This window comes from Drosophila pseudoobscura, chromosome X (genome assembly GCF_009870125.1).
Source record: "Drosophila pseudoobscura strain MV-25-SWS-2005 chromosome X, UCI_Dpse_MV25, whole genome shotgun sequence".
NCBI classification, from domain to species: domain Eukaryota; kingdom Metazoa; phylum Arthropoda; class Insecta; order Diptera; family Drosophilidae; genus Drosophila; species Drosophila pseudoobscura.
The window spans coordinates 20,210,009-20,234,606 of record NC_046683.1 but is presented as its reverse complement, the minus strand read 5'-3'; the positions used below and the strand labels follow the sequence as shown (position 1 = coordinate 20,234,606).

General features: G+C 40.0%; 1 protein-coding gene across 1 annotated transcript; it reads right to left on the bottom strand.

Moving 5' to 3' along the window:
• Positions 1-2,674: 2,674 nt before the first annotated feature.
• Positions 2,675-3,628, bottom strand: LOC117184699 (uncharacterized). The gene is made up of 3 exons (XM_033383366.1): positions 3,097-3,628; positions 2,888-3,044; positions 2,675-2,821 (listed from the first exon to the last, which is right to left on the bottom strand). Exons 1-3 carry the CDS (start codon positions 3,556-3,558, stop codon positions 2,691-2,693), a joined length of 750 nt encoding a protein of 249 aa, XP_033239257.1. The 5' UTR covers positions 3,559-3,628; the 3' UTR covers positions 2,675-2,690.
• Positions 3,629-24,598: the final 20,970 nt, after the last annotated feature.

Genomic DNA, 24,598 nt, shown 5'->3' with positions numbered 1-24,598 from the left:
CTGTTCTCTCCGAAAATTGTAGTAGTTGTTTCTTTTGGGTTTCTAGTCCATCCAGTTTCTCTAACCCGAATTCCTCGCAATAGTTTTGTAACACCAGTTTCGTTGCTTGGTTTATCCATTGTTTTGCCATCGTGACCTTTGCGATTATGCTTCTTATGCTACCACAACCTTCTCGGGCGCCACAGTGACGGTGCTTCGGCCGGGGTATGCTCGTCGCGCCGGGTTCCACAGAAATTTGTTTGATCTCTGGGTGTGGTAGCTGAAAGAGAGTCTCGTGGTTCAAGAATAAGGCGGGCTTGGATCGGTAATAGAAGAGATAGAGTTATTTTTATTGTTCTTAATGGTACAAAGTTTGGTAGTTGCGCGGGTGTTTTTCTGCTGGCTCGTCCTTCGGGGTCGTCCTTCGGGTGGGCCGCACGTGGCGGATGGTTGCGTGCGGGTCCGGGTAGTCGTCTGGTCGGATCGGCGGAGGTCTAATGCGCTCCGCGGGGAAGAATGTTGCGGAGGGTTAATGCGTCCGAGGAGAAATAATGTGTCGGAGGGTTAATGCGCTCCGAGGAGAATAATGTTGCGGAGGGTTAATGCGCTCCGAGGAGAAATAATGTTGCGGAGGGTTAATGCCCGAGAATGTTGCGGAGGGTTAATGCCCTCCGAGGAGAATAATATTGCGGAGGGTTAATGCGCTCCGAGGAGAAATAATGTTGCGGAGGGTTAATGCGCTCCGAGGAGAGGAAAGGTGGCGGAGGTTTAATGCGCTCCCTAGCCTAGTCTGTCCCTAGCGCGTTGTGCTGAGGGGGCCCTAACGCGTTTGTACGGACCGGCTGATAGTGTGCCCGTTGGAGCTTGGGTTATGGTCACACTTGGGGCGGTCAGCTGTGGTTGTTTGTTTGTATTGTTTGTTTATTTATATTTCTTTCTTCTGTGGCAGGTCTTCATGTATTTTTCGCTTATGTTCTACTTATCCTACTAATACTTATTTTCTAATCTTCATGGCTTGTCTTGGTGTTTCTAGTGATGTTGTTTTGGTGTTTGTGGCGCCGGCGCTTGGTCTTCCTGGCGCTGGGCGTCACACTGTGTACACGCTCTTCTTGGCCCCTGTCATGACGCTTGCATTATCGGTGCCAATCCCAATCATATTTGATATATTTAGATTTAAATTATGCAGCTCCAGTTTAACAGCTTCTGCGATAGTAATTGCGTCTCCGGAGATATTTGGAATTTAACTCAAAAAAGTTGTTACCATGCTTGCATTTTTTATGCTGTAATAATTTATTACGGCACCTAAAGATTTATACTATAAATACTGCCCACACCAATGTATATAACTTATTTTATATTTACAAAGTAATTTTGTCCCGCTTATGTCAGTGGACTCATCCAGCATAAGACTAAATTTGGACGATCCAATGTCCGCGCGCAGATCTTCATTGAAGTGCAGAGTCCTTGTGTGCATTTAGTCCTTTTTAATTTGATGCCGACGGCAGCTTTGCAGTCGCTGAACTGTTGCACACACATAAGCGAAAGGGGGTCTATTTGAGCAATGGCCGAGTACTCGGCAACATAAAGGCATAATGCCACCTCATGCTCCTCCGTTTTAAAGCCTTTTTTATAAAGCTTATTTTATTCTTTTGGGCAATGCCTCCAATTGCCGCCAAGTGCTTCTTCGTTGCTGCATGTTGACGTATGTATGTCGGAAAGTTTGGAGGTAAATGTGCATTTGCAAAAGCAGCAGTAAGCTTTTGACTGATCCGCAGGTACCTTGCGCAGCCCCTCCTTAAATTCGTCAAAGTTGGTCCACGAGTCCCGAAAGTTTTGTTTGTAAACTGTTTTTGGCATGTTTTACACATTTAAACATTTCACGATCACCAAGCAAGTTTCTGTATAGTAGTGTGACCGAAACTTTTCAGCGAAAATAAACCGTAAATAAATTCTAAAATACCATGATACACCAAAATATGTACTACAAATATACTTTTTGTTCGATTTGCCTTAAAAAATACCAAAAAATACATGTAGGATATAAAAAGGAAAAATTAACAAAGTGAAATTAAAAAAGGCTAGATTTAAAGCTAAAAGCATTTTCATAATTTTTCAAGCTGTTCCATTTTCAAATAAGCTAGATCTAGCCTTAAATAAGCTACACTCTGAGAGTCGCCACCATTGGTGATTTTCCCTGCAGTACGAGTCATTAATGACTCAGCTGCTGACACGTCGATGACAGCGTCACTACCCCCGATCACATAGTTGATGACCGGCCATACGCTGAGCTGATGACATTAACATGGAGATGTCCTAGGGCATAATCGATGACATTGTCATCGAGCATTGCCGAAAAATCATGCACTTAATAAGCGATGATTTTTCAGGAAAAATCATGCACTTAATAAGTGATGATTTTTTGGCTTAAATCATCGCTTATTAAATGCATGATTTTTGCCTAAATATCATGCACATAATAAGCGATGATTTTTACCTAAAAATCATGTATTTTATAAGCGATGATTTAAGCCAACAAATCATCACTTATTAAGTGCATGATTTTTACATAAATATCATGCACATAATTAGCGATGATTTTTACCTAAAAATCATGCATTTTATAAGTGATGATTTTTCACGAAAAACCATGCATTTAATATAAAAAGTAATACATTGTAATTGTTTATTTTTCCAATTATTTTTATTTATGATTATTCGTTATTGTCTAGTTTGAATTTTTTTGCCCTTGATGTCTTCTGAAAATGACTATTCTTGATGTTGTGAATAGCCTTCCGAATTATTTTGTCTGCTGGCTCGTCGGGTATTTTAATCTTCACCGCCGCTGAAATAATATGAATAAATAAATTAATTAGTTATTATGTTTTTTTTAGGTTATTTTTAAACCTACATTCCAGGACATAGTAAAATTCTTTAACATTTTTCAAAGAGCTCTTCCCCGACGTTCCGTCCACATTGTAATCCAATATCAGCTTTTCATCCAGCACGTGTTTCAAACTGGATGCCATCGATGAGCTCGTCCCCAATAAGCTCTTTATTTTGTTGATCTAATAAAAGATAGAAGGATGATAAATGATAGAAGGATAGGCTACCACTCACATAAAAATCGGTCAGCTCTGGAGTTATAATAGAGTTTAAATGCTCCAACTCCATCGTCGACTGTATGGGAAATTTCACGAAATTGTCTACGTCAGGCTCTTTTTTGATCTGAAGCTTCAGCAGAGCCACCACCTCCACCAATGTTTCAGACAGAACACCAACTTTCTTCTCCAGACCAGAAATCGAATCATCAACTTTCTTCTCCAGAACAGAAAACGATGCATCAACTTTCTTCTCCAAACTCGAAATCGCAGCCATTAGTCGGTGCTCTGCCAAGCCATCCTGCACTATTCCAATATCTTCCTGCACTACTTCATTATTTTCTTGTATATCTAGCTCTGCGCTATCCAATTCTCTCTGATTTTCCCTTTCTACTCCTTGGCGTTGGACAAGTTCTAATTTTCTAGCTATCTCATCCCTTTCTTTCTTAACTAATCTTCGCAAATGACGACTACCAACCATTTTGCTATCTTTACGTATTTTAATTTGGTTTTTATTTAATTTTTAATTACTCTTTATTTGCAATTATTAAATCAGGAAAACAAACTTTGAAAATTGAAATTATCGCAATCTGTAAATAAATAAATTTAATAAACGAGGTAGTATAAGCTAAAAATAAGTTTTAATAATATACTATAGTGGACAACTAAATGTGGCTCTATTCATACAAAAATCTAAAACTGAATAAAATTATCCGAAAACTGCGGCAAAAACGATACTCAAAAAACCAAAAGGAACAAATCAATTTGCAGTGGCTACGCTGCGCCAGACGACACGTTCAGACATATTTTCTGTCTCTCTCGCACGCATTATTTTTCGTTCAATGACAACGCAAAAATTATTTGTGAGAAATACGACTTTTTAAAGCAACGAAATCATCTTTTTTTTCACTGTCCACATTTAGTTGCACGCTACTGTATATACGTATGTACAATTACTATTAATTTGGTTCAATTGTATAAAAAGAATTTGTTCGATTTTAAAACGGTTTCAACAAAGTTGTTCATTTCCTCCAACAACAAAAACAAAACACGCGCAAAAAAAAATGTACATGCTCGAGCCAAGCCGCACAAATAAGGGTTACTTTTTGTTGTTTGTTTTGCTGCTGGACTGCTCAAAAATTGCAATTTCATGCCCACCGCAGATTATAACAATTTAATTCGCTAATACGGATTTATATTCTATTTCTTTATTCTTCTTTTATTCCCGAGCATAAGAGAAGAATAAAGAAATATAATGTGAATGCAGCGAAACATTAATATAATTTGAACACCGTTTTTTCATAAATTTAACTTTTTATACAATTGAGATTTTTTTTTTTTTAACACGCGCACAACACATATTATTAATTAATTCAAAACTGCACTTACCTGATAATAATAATAATCACAGATTAATAATCACTTATTAAAACTCCAGATTAATAATCACTTTTTAGAACTCCGTCTGACAATTGCAATTAGCAAAGAACAAAGCAAGAGTTCTGTCGACGCAGGCGCAAAGAAGACGAAAATATAAAACGAAGTTCTCTGCTACTGCGCACGGTCGGCAGAACCGAATTACGTTCGGCCCGCGCGGAAAAGAAAGAAACAAAAGAAAAAACAAAGGGTTCGATTTGGCTGGCGTCAACGCCTCGATGACATTGTAGATGACATTCGTCATCGCTCAATGCTGGTACTGCAGGGTGGCTACGGGCACACTGGGTATGATCAGCTGTGGGTATCGTATCTGCGGGTGGTTTTGGTTGAGAAAAGTAAGCCTATTCAAAGTTTCTGGCTTTAAGGAAGCTCGTCTTGAAGTGGCAATCAATCCATCTTTGCTAAACATATACTCGCTTTCAGTATACGTTGCGGGAAGCATTTGAAGTGCCACGTCGTTGGCATGCTGAAAAACATATATATTCATTAATATAACAAAGTTAATTTTGGTATTAGTGCAATAATTAATTTTAATTAATTAAATAATTAATCGTCAAAATCAATAGTTCCTGATTTTTATTTTGGAATCAGCTCTATCGTTTTGAATTTTTTGGTCGATATTCCTTTTTAATCGTTTAAAAAATGTCTGGTTTGATTTGACTGGCTCCAGCGGCTTTAAAGAGAGAGCTCTACTGGCAGATTCAGTGATTTGTTTACAAGTGTTAATTGCTTTTCCAGCAATTTGGAAATTGTTCAAAATAAAACATTTTATTCATATTCTTCCTTTTCAAAACTCAAAAACTAAGAAATGTTTCATAAATCAGCCTCAAAATATAAATTCATGACGTTTTTTACTTGCTAAGATAAGTTGATATTTGGTCATTTCGAAATTAAAACGTAAGCAACAAATATTTCAAACATTAATCTTAATCTATAGAAATAATTCGTGGTTTTTGCTTATTTGCTAAAGTCAGGTGCATTGGTAATCCACCAGTTTTAGTTTAAAAACAAAAGTTTGTCAATGATTTTTGGTTTAAGAGCGGACCTGCGCCCCGAAATTATCTTCCCAGCTTTGGAAAACATGCGCTCTGACTGGATAGCACTGGCATTTCACTTTCATTGCTCTGCGAAAAACGTACATACATAAGTAAGTTTAGGGCACAAAAATGTGTGGGAGTGAAAATATACTTTTGGATGGTTTACTTTTTTGAACACGACTTTATTCTCCTGATACGCCATTTAGAATATTCGAGCGTCGATATATGTACATTTATGGATTATTTATCTAAGCTAGGGACGCCGTATTGGCTGATATAGGTTGTAATGGGACTGCCGTACTGACTGATAGGGGTTAACCTACCACAAATGTAATTACCACCACTTTCCTTCTAATACTCTAATGGGTTGAAGTCATTTCCAGTGTTCATTTTTCCAAAATATTTTCGGAGGGTTACAATCGCGTCGACTCTCTTATTTATTTTTTTCATTTATATTTTTGTTTTTATTTATTTTAGCAGGGTTTCCGGGTGTGAGACTGCTTCTGGCTGTGGCTGTTCAAATTCAGATTTTTGTAATTTCTTGTAATTAGCCAACATATTTTCCCATTGAAAATTTAAAATCATTGAACTGTGAACGAAATCCTTCTTTTTTGTATCGGGGATCTAATATGGTGGCAAGACTAGTTGCTGAGCGATCTTCAAATATTTTCTTGAGCCTCTTGAGCCATCCCGTTGAGCTTCTTTGAACTTCTCTTATGTAATCGTGCTACTTTTAAAAAAGGGAACAGTGCGTTTACACTTTATCATCACTAACTTTATCATCATTCTTGGGTCAAGCAGTGTTGCACCACTAAATTGAAGCAGTGAGCATAGAAAGGTAGGTGTCGTCTTTGAAGAATGTCACATGCCTTAATCATGACATCAGTTATAATGACATCAACATTACAAAATACACCCTACTTAGCCAGAACCTTGTGTAATGATTTGGCGACGTTTCCTGTTGAATGATTAAAAGGATCTTCTAGCTTTTCTGCTGACAACACTGCACTTTTCAGATCGAAATTTTCGTTTATAAAATGGATGGTTACAGTCAAGTAGCCTTCATTGGCCCTCGATGTCCAGCAATCCATTTTTTGTAATCTTTGTTTTTAATCATTCAATTAAAATGACTACGTGTCAGAATTCTATTATTTTTCCAGTAACAGCTCTGCAGTCTTCGAGGAATATTCACCAACCTTGTGGGTATTTATTTTTTCTTTTCAGTTTAAAATATTCAAATGACACCCAATCTTGTGATAACGTCAATATCAACCTCAGTTATTTCTGCAGTTTTTTCGTTTTTCTCAAAGAATGTCCGTGATGAGTTTCCATCGTTTATGTTTCAAAATCCTTGTTTGGGCAGTCCACCATCAGTGATAGATTGTCTTATTTTTAGTGCATTTAGGCTAGCGTGCTGTTATAAAAAGATTCTCCCTCTTGCGGAATGGTATATGCAAGTTTTAAAATGAACTCCACACATCTAATTCTTGCATGCAAAACCTGGTCAAAAAGACAGGTAAAGGTAGAAATAGTAGCCTGCACATTCAGTCATAACCAACAACATAATTGAGATAGCGAGAAATGGAAAATTATTCTAATATTGAGGGTACCTGAGTATATGGATTCATTGGTACATAATTTTTTTTACAGTTTTCCAACTTTGATGGGTGATGAAGCGACGTTAATGTCTTATATTTTTGGCGCGATAATTTCCCAAGAACCGTCTCTGTAAGTCCTCCAATGCATAATATGCACTAACTATCCTTTTCCGCACACGAGCTTTTATGGAGGTGGTTCTAAAGTTGGTGTTATATCCTGTCTGGAAGCAACTCTGCATGAAGTTTCGCGGTACACCTTCCAAAGTTCCCTAAATTCCGTTGTTTTGAAGTGATCCACTAGAGAACCTTTTGCTAACTCTACCGAATCCACTACCCCGTGGACGCATAGAAAAACGTCTGGAACTACATTTTGAGAACCCTTCAGATGTTCGATCTTGAGTCGATATTTGCAACGACAAGGCCCAACGGGCTAAACGAGAACTCAGATCGTTATTATACATCGCCGGAAACTGTTTGAAACTACTAGCAGGTCATCTAGATATATGAAAGCCTCGTTTCAGAGATTGGCTGGGATCACCTTGTCCATCAAGCGCGACATGGAGCTGGTAGCATTACATAATCCGAACGGCGTTACCTTAAATAGGTACAAAGAACAACCGGGAATTCTCGTGTAATGAAACTTGCCAATAAGCTTCCTTTAGAACCAAACTTGTTATATACTCTGCTTTAAGTAACCGACTCAAGATTCCACTGATCTGGAGTAAAGAATATGCATCCTTTTCGGTATAACTATTTACCTTTCGGCACCTTGCACCTTGCAGGGCCATATAACCATCACAATGGGCGATGACCAAGGACTGTCGGACTCTTTTATAACGCCTACATGGCGTGTACATGGCTTTCTCCTATGCTGGCAAGGCTGGAAAGTGCCTCTGGTTTACCGGCTTTGCTTTTCTCATCGATAGAATGGGTGATTTGGCTGGTTTTTCCGAGACCTGCCTGGGCGAAAGAGGGAAAGGTCTTGATCTTCGCTCAGAGGGCAACGCTCTTCGTCGCTCTTTCCCTATGGCACCGATATTTCATCCACTCGCAAGTTTAGCGGCAACAGATCATAGAGGTTCCAGAAATCGATCCCTGTTGCGGCAAAGAAAGAAACAAAGAGAAAACAAAGGGTTCGACTTGGCTGCGGTCAACGCCTAGATGACATGTACATGACATTCGTCATCGCTCACTGCTGGTACTGCAGGGTTCCTTCCCTCCTACGCAAACACACAAAAACAAAGACACGTCCTAAAAGGTAGACAGTAATTGCATAACTGTGATTTTGTATCGCCAGTATACTCTTTCGTAGGATATTCAAAAACATAGACACATAAACATTTGTGCTTTACCAAATAAAATCGAAATGGGACATCGATATATTACAAATTTGCCATTGCAATGCATTGTTTTGATGGATATGCAAGTGTATCAAGACTTTGGGTATTCGAGGTCGGCAATAATTTATTATTCATTACTGCCATTGCATCTGCCAGTCGCTTTTATTTTTGGTTACATGTCTCCTACCCATCAGGTCCATTCTCCTCTGCACCGTTTGCCCATATTAAATTTTATTGCTCGCGGTATTCCGTAATAAACATTTTGGATTTCCTGTTCTTTCCCTCCTTCCCCTAGCCTTTAATATGTTTGATTACATTGCGAGGTTCTCGCCAAATTTTTCCCAGTCTAATGGGGTGGACGTGTAGGGTCGTGTTAGCCATGGGTTTTGGCTTATTGCTTTGGTCTCTGGCTCTGGCATTGTCCAAAAAATTTCTGCAATATAACACAGGCGTGTGTGGGGACTGGAGCTGAAATACGCTGCAGAGAGAGACACACAAAAAATTATATGTATGTTATATGGATAGAGTGTGAGAGAGGAGAAGACTGACGGAGGCAAAGGGTGCCTCAACGAGCACCATATAGAAACTGGGATGATTCGAATGAAAATCAGAGAACAGCAGAAGGACCTGGCCATTGGGGGCCCTGTGCACACACTTCTAGCCCAGTCCCAAGACCCTGTGTTGACAGCAGGATTCGGCGCAGCGGAAACTCTGTGGGTATCGACCAAACGCTAAAGAAAGGTCTGAACGTTTGGATACTACCTGGTACTCTGTTTCAATATGTTTAATTTTATGATCTATCAACTTAGTAATTATATGATTATTTAATGAATCCACTAATGCAAACTATTCTATTTCCACCTAATTACAAATATTCTAGCTGCTTCTACATATATCGAACCGTCCTACATTGGGGCCTCTGCGGTTCGCTCTTTCTCCCACTCAGCCCACCAACGAAGAACCATCCGGCTGTTATATATCATATTTTTTATGCTTAAGGAAAAACGCCATTAAACGCACTAGCATTGTTCGAAAGCCAGGTGTTCAAACCGACAAAGGTCAGGTACTGTTCAACTTATTTTTCACTGTGGCTTTAATATGTAATACGAACTTACACATTTATGCATATACTATGATGTCTTAAAAGCTATGGACTTAAACAAAAAATATAAATACATTTAAAGAAACGAAATTACGAAATTTTAATAGTATCTGAGCTTAAGCTTTCGTTTGATAGATATTAATTTACTTACTTACTGTTACTTATAACAGATTTCTGGAATAGTTTTGTATTCCCACTTTAATCCTCTTTGGCTCTCTCAATCAGAACGGACTGACAAAACACATACACCCTTTATTACCCCGTACTCAAAGCTCAAAGCAGGAAAAATTTGCATTTGTTTTTAAGAAATTCAATATTTTCCTTTATGATTTTGGCGCTGCTGCTGCCCTTCTGCTGTCATGCTGCCCTATCCGTGCTGGATGCGGAAGTTGTCCAAGGTCTAGGCTTGTTCTGGCATATCATGTGCATAGTTCTTCCTAGGATATTAAGCCAGCACCAAGTCAAAGGCAAACACAGTCTGCATATAGAGCACAGGAAATGGAGCACACACAGAAAAAAGCACAGGCAGCGGCAGGAAAAACAGGATGCGCCTGTCATTTGCCTGGACAGACAGTAGAGGCGCCTTCTTCCGAGTCAGAGCTCTCTTTATTCTTTTTTTCTTTTTATCTGTCTCTGTCTCTTTGCCATATCAACAGAATATCCTTTCTGGCATCAGCCTTCAGCCTTCAGTCTTCAGTCGTTGTCCTTGGGTTCGAGTGCCTGGTGCCTGATTTCGGAAATTGGTTTGCATTAGAAATCACTTAAGCGCATAAAGTGGTCGTGAGTTATTGCCGCAGGATGTGCAGCAGGACGCCCAGGATATACTCATGCCTTATACATATACGAGCATGTATGCCTTCCGTTCCGCTTCGTTCGTTTTATTCCATTGCTGCTCCAGGAAGAAGGGCTTCATTTTGACTTTCTGTCTGGCTTGGATTTCGTTGGAATTTGGCTAGGTTCAACGCATCCCCAACAAATTAATTATAATGGGGGTTCTTGCTGGATCAAAATCTATAGCTGCTTCAGCTGCTACCACTTCTTCATTTGCTCCTTCTTTATTGCTCGGCCTCATCTCATTTCAGTAATTAAGACATTTTGCTTCATGAACTTCAAAGAAAACATAACTGGCATGCTCCGCTGGGTCGCCAGATGGGTGCTGTGCTGTAGATGGGGCGTGACTGGCTGCGGGAGTGGGGTAGTCACTGGGTGGGTGTCGAGTGCCAGGGCTGAAACCTTGCAACTTTTTGCCAGCACAATGCAACATGGGTCCTGGATGCCTTGTTATTTGCAACTTATTTGTCTTCCCTTGGGTTCCTGCTCTCGCCGTCCATAAAACTATTCTTAACCAGTTTCACCCTCCTCTCTTAGCCCTATTTCCCTGTTACTTTGTTAATTTTCTTCATTAAGCAGCTTAAGCATTTAATGCAAAACAGAACACTAAATTGTTGCTCGAGGAAACATGGCATGAACGACAATCGACAATAGCATCATCAGTATTCGTAGTCCAGGGACTTGGCATTGAATTGTATGGAGATCCTAGGCGGTATCAAATTTCCAGACTTCGCCATTAAATCGATCAAGGATAACCTTGAAGGCTGGCAGAGCTGGTCAATTATTGTGTGATTGCCAATTTTAAAGCCTTAAGGTGGGCGTATGGGTGGGTCCAGTAGTTTAATTGATTCATTTAACAATGCCATACTATTCAAATATCATTTCATTTGAAAACAATGTTGGAAGTGCAGACATGCGGATATTTTGGCATTGAATTTTTGCTGATTGGCATCACTCTAGCAATTATTTCATTCTCACGTGCGGGGCTTTTCTCAACTCTAATTCTCCTCACTGTTGGCTTGAGTACTTTCCTTCGTTGCCAGCCAAAGTTCTTTGAGCTTTCAAATTAAATGGAATCCGGCCAACAAAATCAAAATCAAATGTCAGGTCCAAGTTGTACGTCTACTCGTATGTGTGCGAGGAAAAGTTTGTTTTGTGGATCAATCTCAGATTACGCATACGCCACGTTGTCGTTGTCGTTGTCGCCAGGCATCGTCAGAAGCGGCTGCAGCTGAATTTAACGAGCAAGAAAATCACTCATGGCAAGAGCCGGCGATGGGCCATCCTCACAGGATCAGTCATTTCGAGGGGCACCAGGAGGCGCACCGGGAGCAACCCGCTCCGCCCCCAATGGCCCACTGATTTATAATTTAATTTGTGTGTTGGCGGAAAAAGTTGGCAAAACCCTCTCTCGTCTGCGGCTCACAACTTGAAACTCAAATAGAGCAGGGCGAAAGCTGCTGCTCGAGTCGCCGTAATTCTGGCCAAACCGAAGCACGGCAGAAAAGAGCGGAGCCGGAGCAGCCAACTTTGTCCATTAAAACAAACTTTTCGGGCATGTAGGGAGCAGCGCATCGATGGCTTCCCCTTTGAGCCAGCATGCCCTCGCCCCTCACCGCGACTCCAACTGCAACATGGTAACCGAAAACTGATACGCCAAATGCAGGTAACCATTTTTGTAATGTGAATTTAATGTCAGTTCTGCGACAGGTGCGTTGAGTGGCAGTGCGGATTGGTTGGGGTTGAGCTTGGGAAAAGGCTTTCCACTCTGACCCTCTCAGTGGTCCAGCTTAATGCATTGCATTTGCAGTTATTGCAAAAGTTTTGTTTTGGCCAGGATGGCGGGGTGATGGCGGGGCTGGGAATCACGGCAATCCCACTCGAATGTCCCACTATTTCCGGAGACAGGTTAGGTAGGAAATGCTCTAATGGACCTCTTTTTATCGTCACTTTTGGCCGGGTGCCAGATAGGTGCGATATAGCCTTTCCAATCATTAATTGCGATCCCCAACCGCAAGAGTCCGCAAATCGATTGATCAGGATACAGAGCCCCGGCCAGCGGGATTCGCGTGTCGAAACTATCGATTTGTTTCTACAGACTCGACTACTGACAGTTAAATTGATTGATTGATTGAAGGTTGGGGAAGCTTTGAAAACGATTCCGTTTAGCTAAAACCTTTCTTGTACAGTCACCAAATTTGGCAAAAGGTCGCAGCACCACGCTGCATTAATTTTTTTACAAGCCACTATTAATATTTAAATATCAATTGTAAATAGTTAATTTTTTCGGTACATTTGTGGGGGACGACCCCAACCGGTGTCGCCTGAATAAAAGAAAAGCTTTAAGCATTTTCATTTTCGTTCTGCTTCCCTTTATTTTTATCCATTATGCTGGGCCATCGCGCCAGCTGACCAGTCCACTCTCGGGAAAATTTATTCCAGACTAACAATGGAATAAGGACGGGATGGGATGGAACAGGAACAGGACACGACATCGAAAAATGGTTTTTTGACAAATAATCCTCTCGAAATTTAATGAAAATTAATGACTTGCACTTTGAGTGATTATTGCAGGGAGCTCCTTTGGCAAATGAATGTGCGGTTATCGGCCAACTGTGCCCTCCCATCGTATTACTGGTATACGGATGCCCAATCTCTTTTCCTCCCTGCCTGCTTGTCTGCCCTCCGTCCGCCCTTCCCTGGTGTGTCCCTGGCCCTTTTTATCCGCCTTATATCTGGTCCGCTCCGCTCTGTTTGCTTTTGGCATCGCTGAACTTTCTTTGCGTTAATATTGAAATTGGGTTAATGAGTTTTTGTTTATGGCGTGAGAGCACAGCTTTACCTTTATTTCAATCCAACCACCTGGCAAGGCCCCTCACCCCAACGCAAGTCTCTCAAGCTGATGGTATCCGCATTCGCATTCGCATTCACATCCTCATCCGCATCCGCATCCGCATTTGCTTTCAGCGTCTGACTCAGCTCATCCACGTCTGGTTAATGCAAATTTGCCGAAGCTCGAGCGGGGCCGGATCTGGGATCTGCGATGGTGCCTGGTCCGGGGCTTCGTGCGGCCTGGTAGGCGTGGCCCAGCTTTGGTACGGCCATCATCATCATCATCATAGATAATGGTGCTGATGACGATGCTGCTTTCGTGCTTCTCCTTTAGAGTAATGAAAACAATTTTCAGCTTTGAGCCCAGGCATCGGGCTCAGAGCGACGCAGGTTTAATGTTAATTAAAGTGCAACTGAAAGGAGGAGTCTCTGCATGAAAGGGTTTCTACTGCCACTACCACCCATGATATCGATTGCTCATTTCCATTCGCAGCTGCGACAAATACTAATTTGTGTAATAAAAATATTGAAACGAAATCAGTTCACATCTCTGCGGGTGAAATATACTATACTATATACTACGTACTTATACCATGGTTCAAGAACTTCGAATGGCCTTTTGAACATTTCTTGGCGAAGTAATCTGTCATTTCGTTTCACTAGCGTCACTCATAGCCTGGAACTCACCCTACCATGAGGGCGCTGTATGCCCCAAGCTGATTGAGCTGTTGGACATATTCCTCGACCTGTTTTTATTTGATCGTGAATGATCTCAACGCTAGAAGCGCTGCCTGCATCGAGGGCGAGGGCATACCTCCGGCTGTAAGTTGGATGGTGAATTTTCCACGGCTATTCTTTCATTGAACCGTGCTCCTGCACTGTCAATCTACTTCTTAATTTTAACAGTGAAAGCTTTAAGAAGGTGTACGCTCTATTCTACTCTTAATTTTAACAGTGAAAGCTTTAAGAAGGTGTACTCTTGGTCATCGGACAGTGAGCGAGGATGTCCTCGATGGCCAGTAAGGTCTCCACTTTTTAGTTTTGAAAGTGTGTACCTCCCACACCTGTCACCTGACAACCGTGCGGCATGTTCCCATTGTGATACCGCTACAGAGTGCTCCCACTCTGTACACTATTGAAGAATAGCTGATGAGTGGCCTAATCACAGCATTAAATGAACAGTAGACACCAGTAGTAAAAAGCAGGGACAGCTAATAAGAGCTAAATAAATAAATCAATGTGAATGAAATATGACACAGCAACATGGAATACACCAAAATTTATATTTTGTCATACTAAGCGACATCTAAAAAAACTTATATTAAAAAGCATTTTTTCTGATTTTTTTTTTTAATAAAAATGAGGAAAACCTCTTTTATATTATTTCCATAAATTTAAAAAAAAAATGAATTATTTTGATTTGTGTCTTAAAAGATACAAATAAGACTTATTCCGTAAATTTTATTTATCAAATCAATAAATTTCTTTCAACAAGCAAAAGAGCCAAACGTCCATGAGTTCCGCTCATATTCAGGAGCATCACTATCCCTACAAAAATCCCAAAAACTCCACATTTGCCGAAAGCAGAACTGCAACAATAACCCCATTTCCGCAGTCCCCAGCCCAAAAAACTACGGAATAACAATAAATAATAAATAAACAAATAGTAAATACAGATGGCATTCGCACATAAAACAAATTCAACCAACATTAATTAACAAACTTCCCGACATTAAATTTTAGCTAGCCCTTAACTTAATTGCAAAACGTAGCAGATCCAACACACCTCCAAGCACATATGACAAAAATTTCTTGAACTCCAGTAGAAATACAACAACCACACATTCATACATATATACAGACGGCGAGTAACAAAACAACACAGCCACTTTTGCCAAAAAGATTCATTCTACCCCACTACTCATACATCTTACAGCCGAATACATAGCCATCCTGGAAGCAATAGAACTAATAAAAAAAAAAATAACAGAAAAAAACATGATTTGCTCCGACTCCCTAGCATCTATAAAATCCATCCGCAGCACCAACAACGATAACTTATATCCCATAACGATTAGAACCTTCCTTACCAAATCTGCCCCTATAATTCAACTGCACTGGATACCTAGCCACTGCGGCATTGAAGGCGACAAGCTAGCTGACACGACAGCCAAATTCACATTCAATATGCATCTACAGTACACCTCTTACTGTAACACTACAGACATAAACAAGTTCCTCAAGAACGGACTAGCCCAAAAACTCAAACACAACATAGAACTCTGCAACAGATGGTACCAATAATCAATAACAATCTTAAACAAAAAAGGATCACACGCAGCGACCAAAAAAAATACTAACCCTTAGACTAGAACATAAAAGATTTACACAACAGTACTACATCAACCCCGACAACAACCATAACCGGACCTTAACTGTCATTCAACAAAAGATCATTCCATCAACCAACTGTAGCGCAACTTCCCACCTTAAAACCAAAATTTTCCAAAACTTATGCCTGATATCGATCCTTGCAAACCCAAACGCAGAAAACATCCCCAAAGTAATTAAATTCCTGAAACTAACAAACACATACCACCTCTTATGACCCAAAAATGTCCCAAAATTAGTTTAAATAGGTAAAAAAATAGATAACCTTATATACATAGGCCACTACCAAGACGAAGGCCTTAGCAGCCAGCTGAAGACAGTCATAACTTAGTCTTAATTTCAATTATATCTGATTTTATAAAAAAAAAAATATTTAAAAAAAAACGCGCCCGGAGCCAGTGAGACCGCCGGCAACAGACCAACGGTCACACTCTCAGCTGTTCGTACAATTGTGCCCGCAGCGCAGCCACCAACGGTCACACTACTTGCTGATCAAGGCTAAACGCGTTAAGAATACGGCCGGGCGTAACCGCTGATTTTTATGATTAAAAGCAGCCCCGCCAGAGCCATAATCATCATTGACGGCTGCAGCCAACAGCTTTAACGATCCTTTATTATCGGAGTGTACTTTATCCTTCGCCGCCAATTCTCCTCGGTGCGAACTTAAACCGCCGCAACCACACTTCTCCTCGGAGTGTACCTAAACCTTCGCAACGAATCTTCATTCCGTGAAACGTTGATCATTTTGCTATGCCAAAAGGCGAGATCTTGTTGGCTTCGTTAATGGTGCATTTTTAGCATGCCGCGACCACGTTCTGCTTAATGCCTTACGGACCTATTAGTGCGCAAATTAAATTAATAGGCGTACACAAGTACGGGTATATATATATGCAAAAATAATATATGTATATGAACAAGTAAACAGAGCTCGAACGCTCTTTGTAATGGAACAGGAATATGGGTGTTGTGTCTGCTGTTGCTTCTGGTATAATTTCGAGCTCAATCGACCGGGATGTCAGACAATAAATTATGCGAAATAATTTAAAGTTGTTAATGGGCTCAGCGCGTTAGCTAGGCTCAGCTGAGCGGTTTCGGGCTATGAAAAGCTGTGCAGAGCATCAGCATCGTGCTCGCTCCAGTGGATGGCAAAATTATGATTTAGTTGCCTCATTTGTCACTTGCAGTCTGGCTGAATAATGGGGGCCATGGGCTGATTGGATCTCCTAATGCGTTTCCCTGTTGCCTCACATTTCAATTTGTTTTCGGGGATTTCACTTAATGAGTGAAGAGGGTTGATGCGGAATCGGTTGACTTAAGCACTCAAATTGGCTTTTAAAAGCTAAACATAGAGAAGAAAGGAAGGAAGGTGAAAAGTCACGGAATAGGCAACACTCGAAAGGAAAATAGTATTGCATCGTGTACAAGCAAAATGCAAGTCTCGAATGGCAATCACTGATCAGAAGCCAAGATTGAATCTTACCCAATTATGGCGTGGACAATAAAAGCTCTCAGGAACTGCATTCTCTTCATAGAAATGCCAGTCCAAAAAGTTCAAAAAATTCTTATGAGCTTGCTCCTTGAGAAACTCCTTGAGTAGCGCTTCCCAAAGAATTCTCCATCGATTTCCCATCGAACTTTTTCGTGCCCCGCCAACTCCAAAAGTTCCAGCATCGCCATATTCTGCTGCAGAAGTTTGTGGTCTGAACTTTGTTGCGCTTTTCATCAGTTTCCCCCCAGTAGTTCCCGTTTCACTTTCCCTTTCACTTTTCCGATTGTACTCTTTCGGATACGGTGGGCTCAAGGGGAAGGGGGGGGGAGCATATTTCATTTACAGCTCTGTTCTGTTGTATTTTATTTTTGTATTTTGTAGACTGCAATTCATACATTTGGCACTTTTCCTTGACGCATTGACCCAATTCAATTTCATACAAAACCGCAAAAGACGAACAAACCGGAACAGAGCCGAGTGGAACAGAACGGAAGGAATGGATAAGGAATATGGCTGATCAGAGGAAAGGAAGCAGCGAGAAGAAAGGAAAATCCACTTAACTTAACTCAAATATTGTGTGGTCCCCGCCGCGCTAAAGGAGGCTGAAGGCGTTGCCAGGCACAATCAAAATTGCTGGCAAAGGAGGTAGCTGTAAAAAGGCCCGGGACAGAGGCAGGGCAGCGACAAGCCTGGCTAAATTATGAAATGCAGTCGCTGCCAAAGAAAAGCGCAACTGTGCGGCGGAGTAGCGGAGCGGGAAAACTTTGAAAGACATTGCTGTCTGCAGATTTTTCTATTAACTGGCAGTGCAAGACCCGTGCAGAACAGAACAAAACAGCACAGCGGAGAAGGGAACTAATGCAATAATAAAGGAAAATTTCCAAAAGAAGTTTAACAGCAAGAGAATAGAGAGCGGGGCAGAGGGGAGAAAGACTGCATGAAGAGGCCTCCCATTTTTTCCGCCAGCAGTCGCCTTGACAATCCACATAATGGCGACAGGCGCCCTCGAGTGTCGGTTGTATCAGACAATTTTTCCTTTATGGTTATAAGGGACAAGCGACAAGGAGCCCCGGACCCCGCTTCCAGCTCATTATGACCTCAACGGCCATAAAGCAAACGTTTTAAATGCTCTAATTAAGGTTTTCTCCAACATTTAAACTCTACCTCTGCCCTCTGCCATCCTTTCTTTCATAATGGGGAACAGTTCTGATTTCATAATCTGCCAAGGTTGTGATAACAGGGGATGAAAGGTGGACAGGAACAGAAATAGGGAAGCAAAGCAAATTAAGTATGCTCTATTCGAAAATTATTTATAGATAAGATAAGAAAACTACATATATACTCAAGGGTTTTTGCCTGGAATGTTTTTTCGAAATCCTCCGAACTTTCTGTAGATATTTAAGTTTTCTGACAAAACTATTAAATTTTGCCAGTGCTTGCATACAATTTATAAGCAATTTCCAAACTAAAAAATTTGATTTTTGGGCAGCTAAAGTAAATATTACCCTTTCCAAACTGATCGACATTTCCATGGAAAGCAAGCCAATGAGTTAAAAATCTGTACACAATTCTCTTCTAATACTACTTTATAAATTTATTGAAACTTAAAAACTTTAACAAATGGACATATTATTTCATTTACTTTGATGTGAAAACCTATTAAATCAGTAAAAGGTTTTTTTTGACATTATGCTCTAAGAATTATGATGCATGATAACAAAAAGTCTCTAACCTAATTTTGAAAAGCGTAATGTTGTTGCAATATTTATTATAATTTTTTTAATGAGCTATGTTCTAGTAAAAAAAAATAAATAAATAATAAAAAATTTGTCCACATGGTCACTTTTAGTCGGCATAATTATTTTGACGAAGTAAAAGTCGTGTATTTCTGAGCTTAAGTTTTTTTATACAAATTATTTTCAGAATCGGATTCAAGGTGTCAGGACTTAAAATTTCTAAATATAATTTACAATTTTTCTGCGAACAGTTTTTGACAAATTGCATATCAGTGGAGTAGAGCCTGGATCAAATCCTCCATAGTATGTAATCGCTAATCGTTACGTGTGCTATGTAGGTGGTAGTTTCGAGCGTCTTTACCATTAAGTTCTTCCATCGACGGTACATATGTATGTATCGTTTTTCTAAACTAAGTCTACTACTATTCGTCACCATTCTTTCTTTTACATCAGAAGTAACGTCGTCATCCAAAAGTACGAGAACTGATATTTCATCAACATACCATACATTTAAAACGATTTCTTTAAAGCTGCTTTTGATATAGCTTCTTCAATATTTTCAGATTTTAAAGACTTCACTGCCGAGGCACTTTGAAGCCATGGCTTTACATAGGTAGATAATATGAAAAATTAAAGGTCGTAAGCAACTGCGATTTCTTTTTTTTTTGTAAACTTGAGATAAAAGCTTAAAATTGCAATTTTGCTCGTGACATCCAACAATGCCCCAGGATGCCAAATTTTCTGTTCCCGTCCATATTGGACCACGAAGGAATTCTATAAAAAGTTCATTATACTCATGAAAGTCATCTCTTGTATAATTTTCTTAAAGTTTTGCTTGAAAAAACTCCATGTACTCATTACATTGAGAACGGTTAAATTACACTTCTAAATTTCGGAGAACTCTATTTTAGAAATGTCCATAATACCCAAGTATCCTTTAGCTTTGTAAAAAGGGAAATATCTTGACTTTTTGCTATTTGCGTAACTTTTAATTCATACAGAGCTTTCAGTAAAATCTCATTGATGCAAAATCTACCAAATCTCCATCAAGTTTGTTGCTCTAAAAATAAACACGTGCCGTTAAACCGACCTGTTTTTGTATCAACAATCTTAAAAATTCCATTACAGCGGTAGCTGCAGTGCTGTCGAGGCGACGCACAATGGCCGATTTGGTCAGATTTTATCACACAATAATTTTATTGTACCCGGTACTAAAAATATTTTAGATTTGTGGTGATAGTGGATGTGTGTAACGTCCAGAAAGAAGCGTTTCCGCTTGCGGAGAGTCAATAGGAAGACCGAAAAGGGAGGAAGAAAAATCCTGGTGTTTATCTCACTCTCCTTTTCTTTGTGAGTGGCTCTCACTTTTCTCACTTGGCTTTGCCCCTCAAAGCGGGCTTTGAGTCGAAATGAAAAATTAATTTCCTGACCTGATCCGGACCTGAAAATGGAACTCCATTTCGGCCCCAAGATTGAGTAGCACAAAAGCGAAACGGAAACAACTCACTTACAAAAAAAAAAAATTCTTTGTTTTCTCCACTGTTACTCTGTAACATTTATTCCAGTTTTTGGATCGAAAAATGCTTCGGGTCTTCCCTTTTTGCCCTTGCCTTCGTCTGCCTTTCGCCGACTGCCACCAATTATTACACACAAAAAAAAACCAACAAAAAAAAATATATAAGATTACTTAACTCTAAAACATATTATTATTGAAGGTATTTTTTTCCGTTTATTTTTATTTTTTTTCGCATTTACTCCGTTTTTCCTCCGGGACCTTTCCGCTGATGAGAATCTATCGTACACCTCGCCATGCCCCTTTTTAGTGCCTATTGACTTGGGCCGGCAAATTCAACTCCGATCTTGGCGGCTGCTCCTCTCGACCCCCTTCTCTCGGCGCCAAAACGGGATGGGACCGAAGCCAAGCCCCTAGGAAAGCTAGAGCTCTCGGGCCATCTCAAAGAGGAAGGCGAACTTCCAGCGAAAGTTGACAATTCAGCCTGTTAATCTCTCACCCCTTTCTATGCCCCTTTTCGTGACCCCCATACTTATAGCATAGATGGCGCTTGCTCTGCCACAGGACCCTACCGTGCCGACCACTAGGTGGCGCTGAGATCCTTCACTCTTGGCCATAGCTCGCAAACAACGGGCAACACTTTTTTCCTTTGCTTTCTCAACCCTGACGTAACTGGAAAAGACCACGCAGACACGGTCTCTCACCGTTATAAATTATTTTGTACATATGGATGTATGTATATATATTTTTTATTAATAAGAATTAAGCTTAACCACTAACAAGGAGTTACTATTTTTCGCACTTATAGAGCAACGTTTTTCATTCAAAATATAATAAGGCGCTGAAAATGCTCGTTCGACCGATACCTGAGTGGCCGGTGTAGCCAGCACCACCTGTGTGAGCGAATTCAAGTGTGGTAATCTTAGCTTCATGTTGGAAAAAACTGCAATATATCGGCATTTAATGGTAAACGGCCATCGTTCATAGCAAAGTTCTCTACATCAGTAAAAATGTTGCAGAAATTGTTCAGGAAATGGCTCTTTTTGGGTTTGGCTCTTTTTTTGTTAGCTAAATTTTTGTTTGTCCAACAATTTTTGTTGGTCAGTTCATATTATGTTTACTACCATATAAATTGCAGCTAATAATGCTTCATTTTCGAGCAACTTGCATTCTCGTTTTGTAATCTGTTGCAATAACTTTTTTGTCATATAATTTTGACTTTTTTCGCACTTCAGTTTGAGCTCCATCCATATTATAAAGAACTCACTGTACACTAATTGCTTCTGGTGCAGTTTTACGTGTCTTTGAACGCAGCAATATAAAGTTCAATCCAATCCCAGTCAACTCATAATAGACTCCACGGTAAGAAACTCCTTTAATTCAAATAATTTGTCCAACATTATGTAAGTGGAATTCCATCTAGTGACAACGTCTCGCGAAGGAATGGTTTTTTGTGGTCGATTAAGATACGTCTGTGCAGTTTAAATAGTGCTTAGCTTGTCTATGTTACATAATTAAAGAAAAAAATGTGATATCTTTACTTACCTATAGGTTCCTGTACGCAGCGCTTTGCACACTTTGCGGCAACTATTAATCTTATAGCTGATTTCGAACTGCTTGTTAACGTCAAACACGCATAATTAAAGCGCGAGTGCAGCACGGTGTGCACGAGGTGAATATTTGCCAGTTCAATGGTATCAAGATTTTCCATAAAATCGTCTCCATTCTTCGTCGTCATCCAAAAGAGATTCTTTCGTAGCATCATCATTTAAATGTCAATGGCTTTAATCATATTTCTAACATTATCCGATGTAATGCTGCACGTACAATTATTTTTCTTTGACGTTGAAGATAATTAGAATTTGATGTCTGTAATTTAATTCTTACCTGAAGACTTGATCAAGCTCTATACCGTAATCTTGTAGGATCTCCATAGTTTTTCTTTGATGTACAGCCCGGTATGCGAATGTAGTAGCTATATCATCCCTAAAGTCTTTGCGACGATCTCACTCTTACTCATCGTTGAGTGTATTATTTGTAAATTTACACCCAAAATTGCTTTGTCCATTCTAGTGGCAACATCTATTTTAAGTGATATTATTTCCCTTTGTAAGACTTTTTATGTTGTCTTTGATAGACACATATGTACATATGTATGTATGTATTTTCGCATAATTCATTACATTGCGTAACGTTATAGGAATCATTCAGAGAGAGAGAGAGAGACTATCCAAGAGCAAAAATGGCCTTCCTTTATAACACAAACGAACATTTTTGTTTTGATTTTCCTGATTCATTTTAAGCTCCAAATCGTTTCCACAGCCACCACACGTACAAGCACGCATACATACAGACGCAAAAGACACTTTTTCGTTCGCTCGCGACAAGATGCTCAGTGAAAAACAGGAACAAAAGAGATGTGAAAAAATCGGTCTTTGCTTGAGCGAAGAGCGAGTTAAGCAAAAACAGATTAGATCGGCTCTTTTCTGTCCCTTTTCTCAATGTGTCCGTCAATGAGAGGTTTTTATCAGAAACGCCGAAAGTGTCAACCGTTATTTGCGGGGCCTGCTCTTGGCTTCATCCAAGCGTTACAGCTCCTGAAGAAGCTCAGTAGCTTAACAGATGATATTATTGGTTCGTGGTGGGTTAAATGATTTCTTGAAAATTAGAGCTCACAGCAAGTTTCTTCTTTCTGAATGCAATAGTTACAAGAATACAAGCCCGAATACACACCCAATATAAAAGCGCGGGCTGGCGCATCGCATCTAATTGCTCTCACAGATATTCGGAAGATATTGGGATCACATGGCTTTGAATTACCCGCAAATATCCCAGCTATTTACCCACTTATCTCTCAATTTGTTTCATTATATGACGGGGAGTACACTTTAGAGTGCGTAAATATATTGCGTGGTAAGCCAGGAATTTTGTCTCTATTTATATTTTCTTTGGTCTTACCCATACCGCAGTGTGAAGTAACAATAGAATCGTGAAATATTTTAATAACATCCTGAGTCAATCCCACTGGAAGCCATAGTATCCAACTATTCTGGTTACTAGATTCACCACTGGCCGTTTGTATATATTGTTGTCACTAAGACAATATTAGTGTATATGGATCTCGGGAAATATTTTGCCAAGGGAAGCTATATCTGAATAAGAGCAAGAAAATGGACCGACCACCGATCTAATCCACCTTTCAGATTTGGTTATCGCAGTAGCCATACTTCCAACTCCTGCAACTCTAAGTAGCACCGGAATCGTTCGATTTTCTCAAGACCTGCGAGACACTCACGTTCTGGAATAATATAGTTGCGTTGTGCACCATTGAGGACATAAACGCCATGATGTTCTCTACTTCCTCGTCTGATAACTGTACAAGTACCTCTCCAATGCCGTAGTCAATAACATAAAATTTCTGCTTAAAATCTAGATTTATTAAGAATGGCATGAATGGTACTAATCTATACTTATTCAGAGAAATAGCGCAAGAGTCACTAAGTCGTCTTAAAAAACATCAAAAACTCACACATCCATAAATGCATCATCCTTGTGATCTTGATTCCGGCCCCTAAGGGCTTCGCAAAACTCTTTCCAATCTACACTACCTACAACTTTCCGATCACCCATCTCATCCAAAATAGCGATGTGCCAATTCTTGCATAAACAACTGAAATCATTGCTCAAACCATCTGCGGCCAGTGCTGAGAGTCGATATAGAAACTCTTGAACTGTGGGAGGTTTTACTGAACTAGCAGATTATACATTGCAACTTCGGACAACTTCATGTAGCTCTCCGCTGGCCCTTCCTTTGATTTGCTACTGAAGCTTGTTCTATTTTTCATAATTAAAGTGAAGATTAAAACTAAAAAGTTTCAATTAAGTTCTATATATATGTACTTTTTCATGATGTTTATGTATCTATTTATTTTCTCTTCTCCATCTCGCGCTTTTTCCGCTGTTACTCCCTGACTGTTTCCGAAACTACTGCTGCGCTGCTTGGATAGGCCGCACAGGAGCATAATTCACTTTTTATTTTGTGATATTTCATGGAAACTTCCAGTCGCCAGATGGGAAAGAGAGCGAGATAGATGTACGGGATGGTATGGTATGGGATTGCATGGTAGGCAGCAGGAGCACCGCTTGAAGCGTTGCACACTGTATACGGCTTCCCTTTTGTCTCTCTCTTTTTCTCTTCCTATCTCTGTCCCGCAT

What these genes read in the sequence shown, in the direction of transcription:
- LOC117184699 (XM_033383366.1), bottom strand. Translation starts at nt 3,558, where the DNA reads ATGGTTGGTAGTCGTCATTTGCGAAGATTAGTTAAGAAAGAAAGGGAT. An exon ending in CAGAGCTGACCGATTTTTAT is followed by an intron (nt 3,045 to 3,096) that starts GTGAGTGGTAGC and finishes ATCTTTTATTAG; the next exon opens with ATCAACAAAATAAAGAGCTT. An exon ending in ATTTTACTATGTCCTGGAAT is followed by an intron (nt 2,822 to 2,887) that starts GTAGGTTTAAAA and finishes ATATTATTTCAG; the next exon opens with CGGCGGTGAAGATTAAAATA.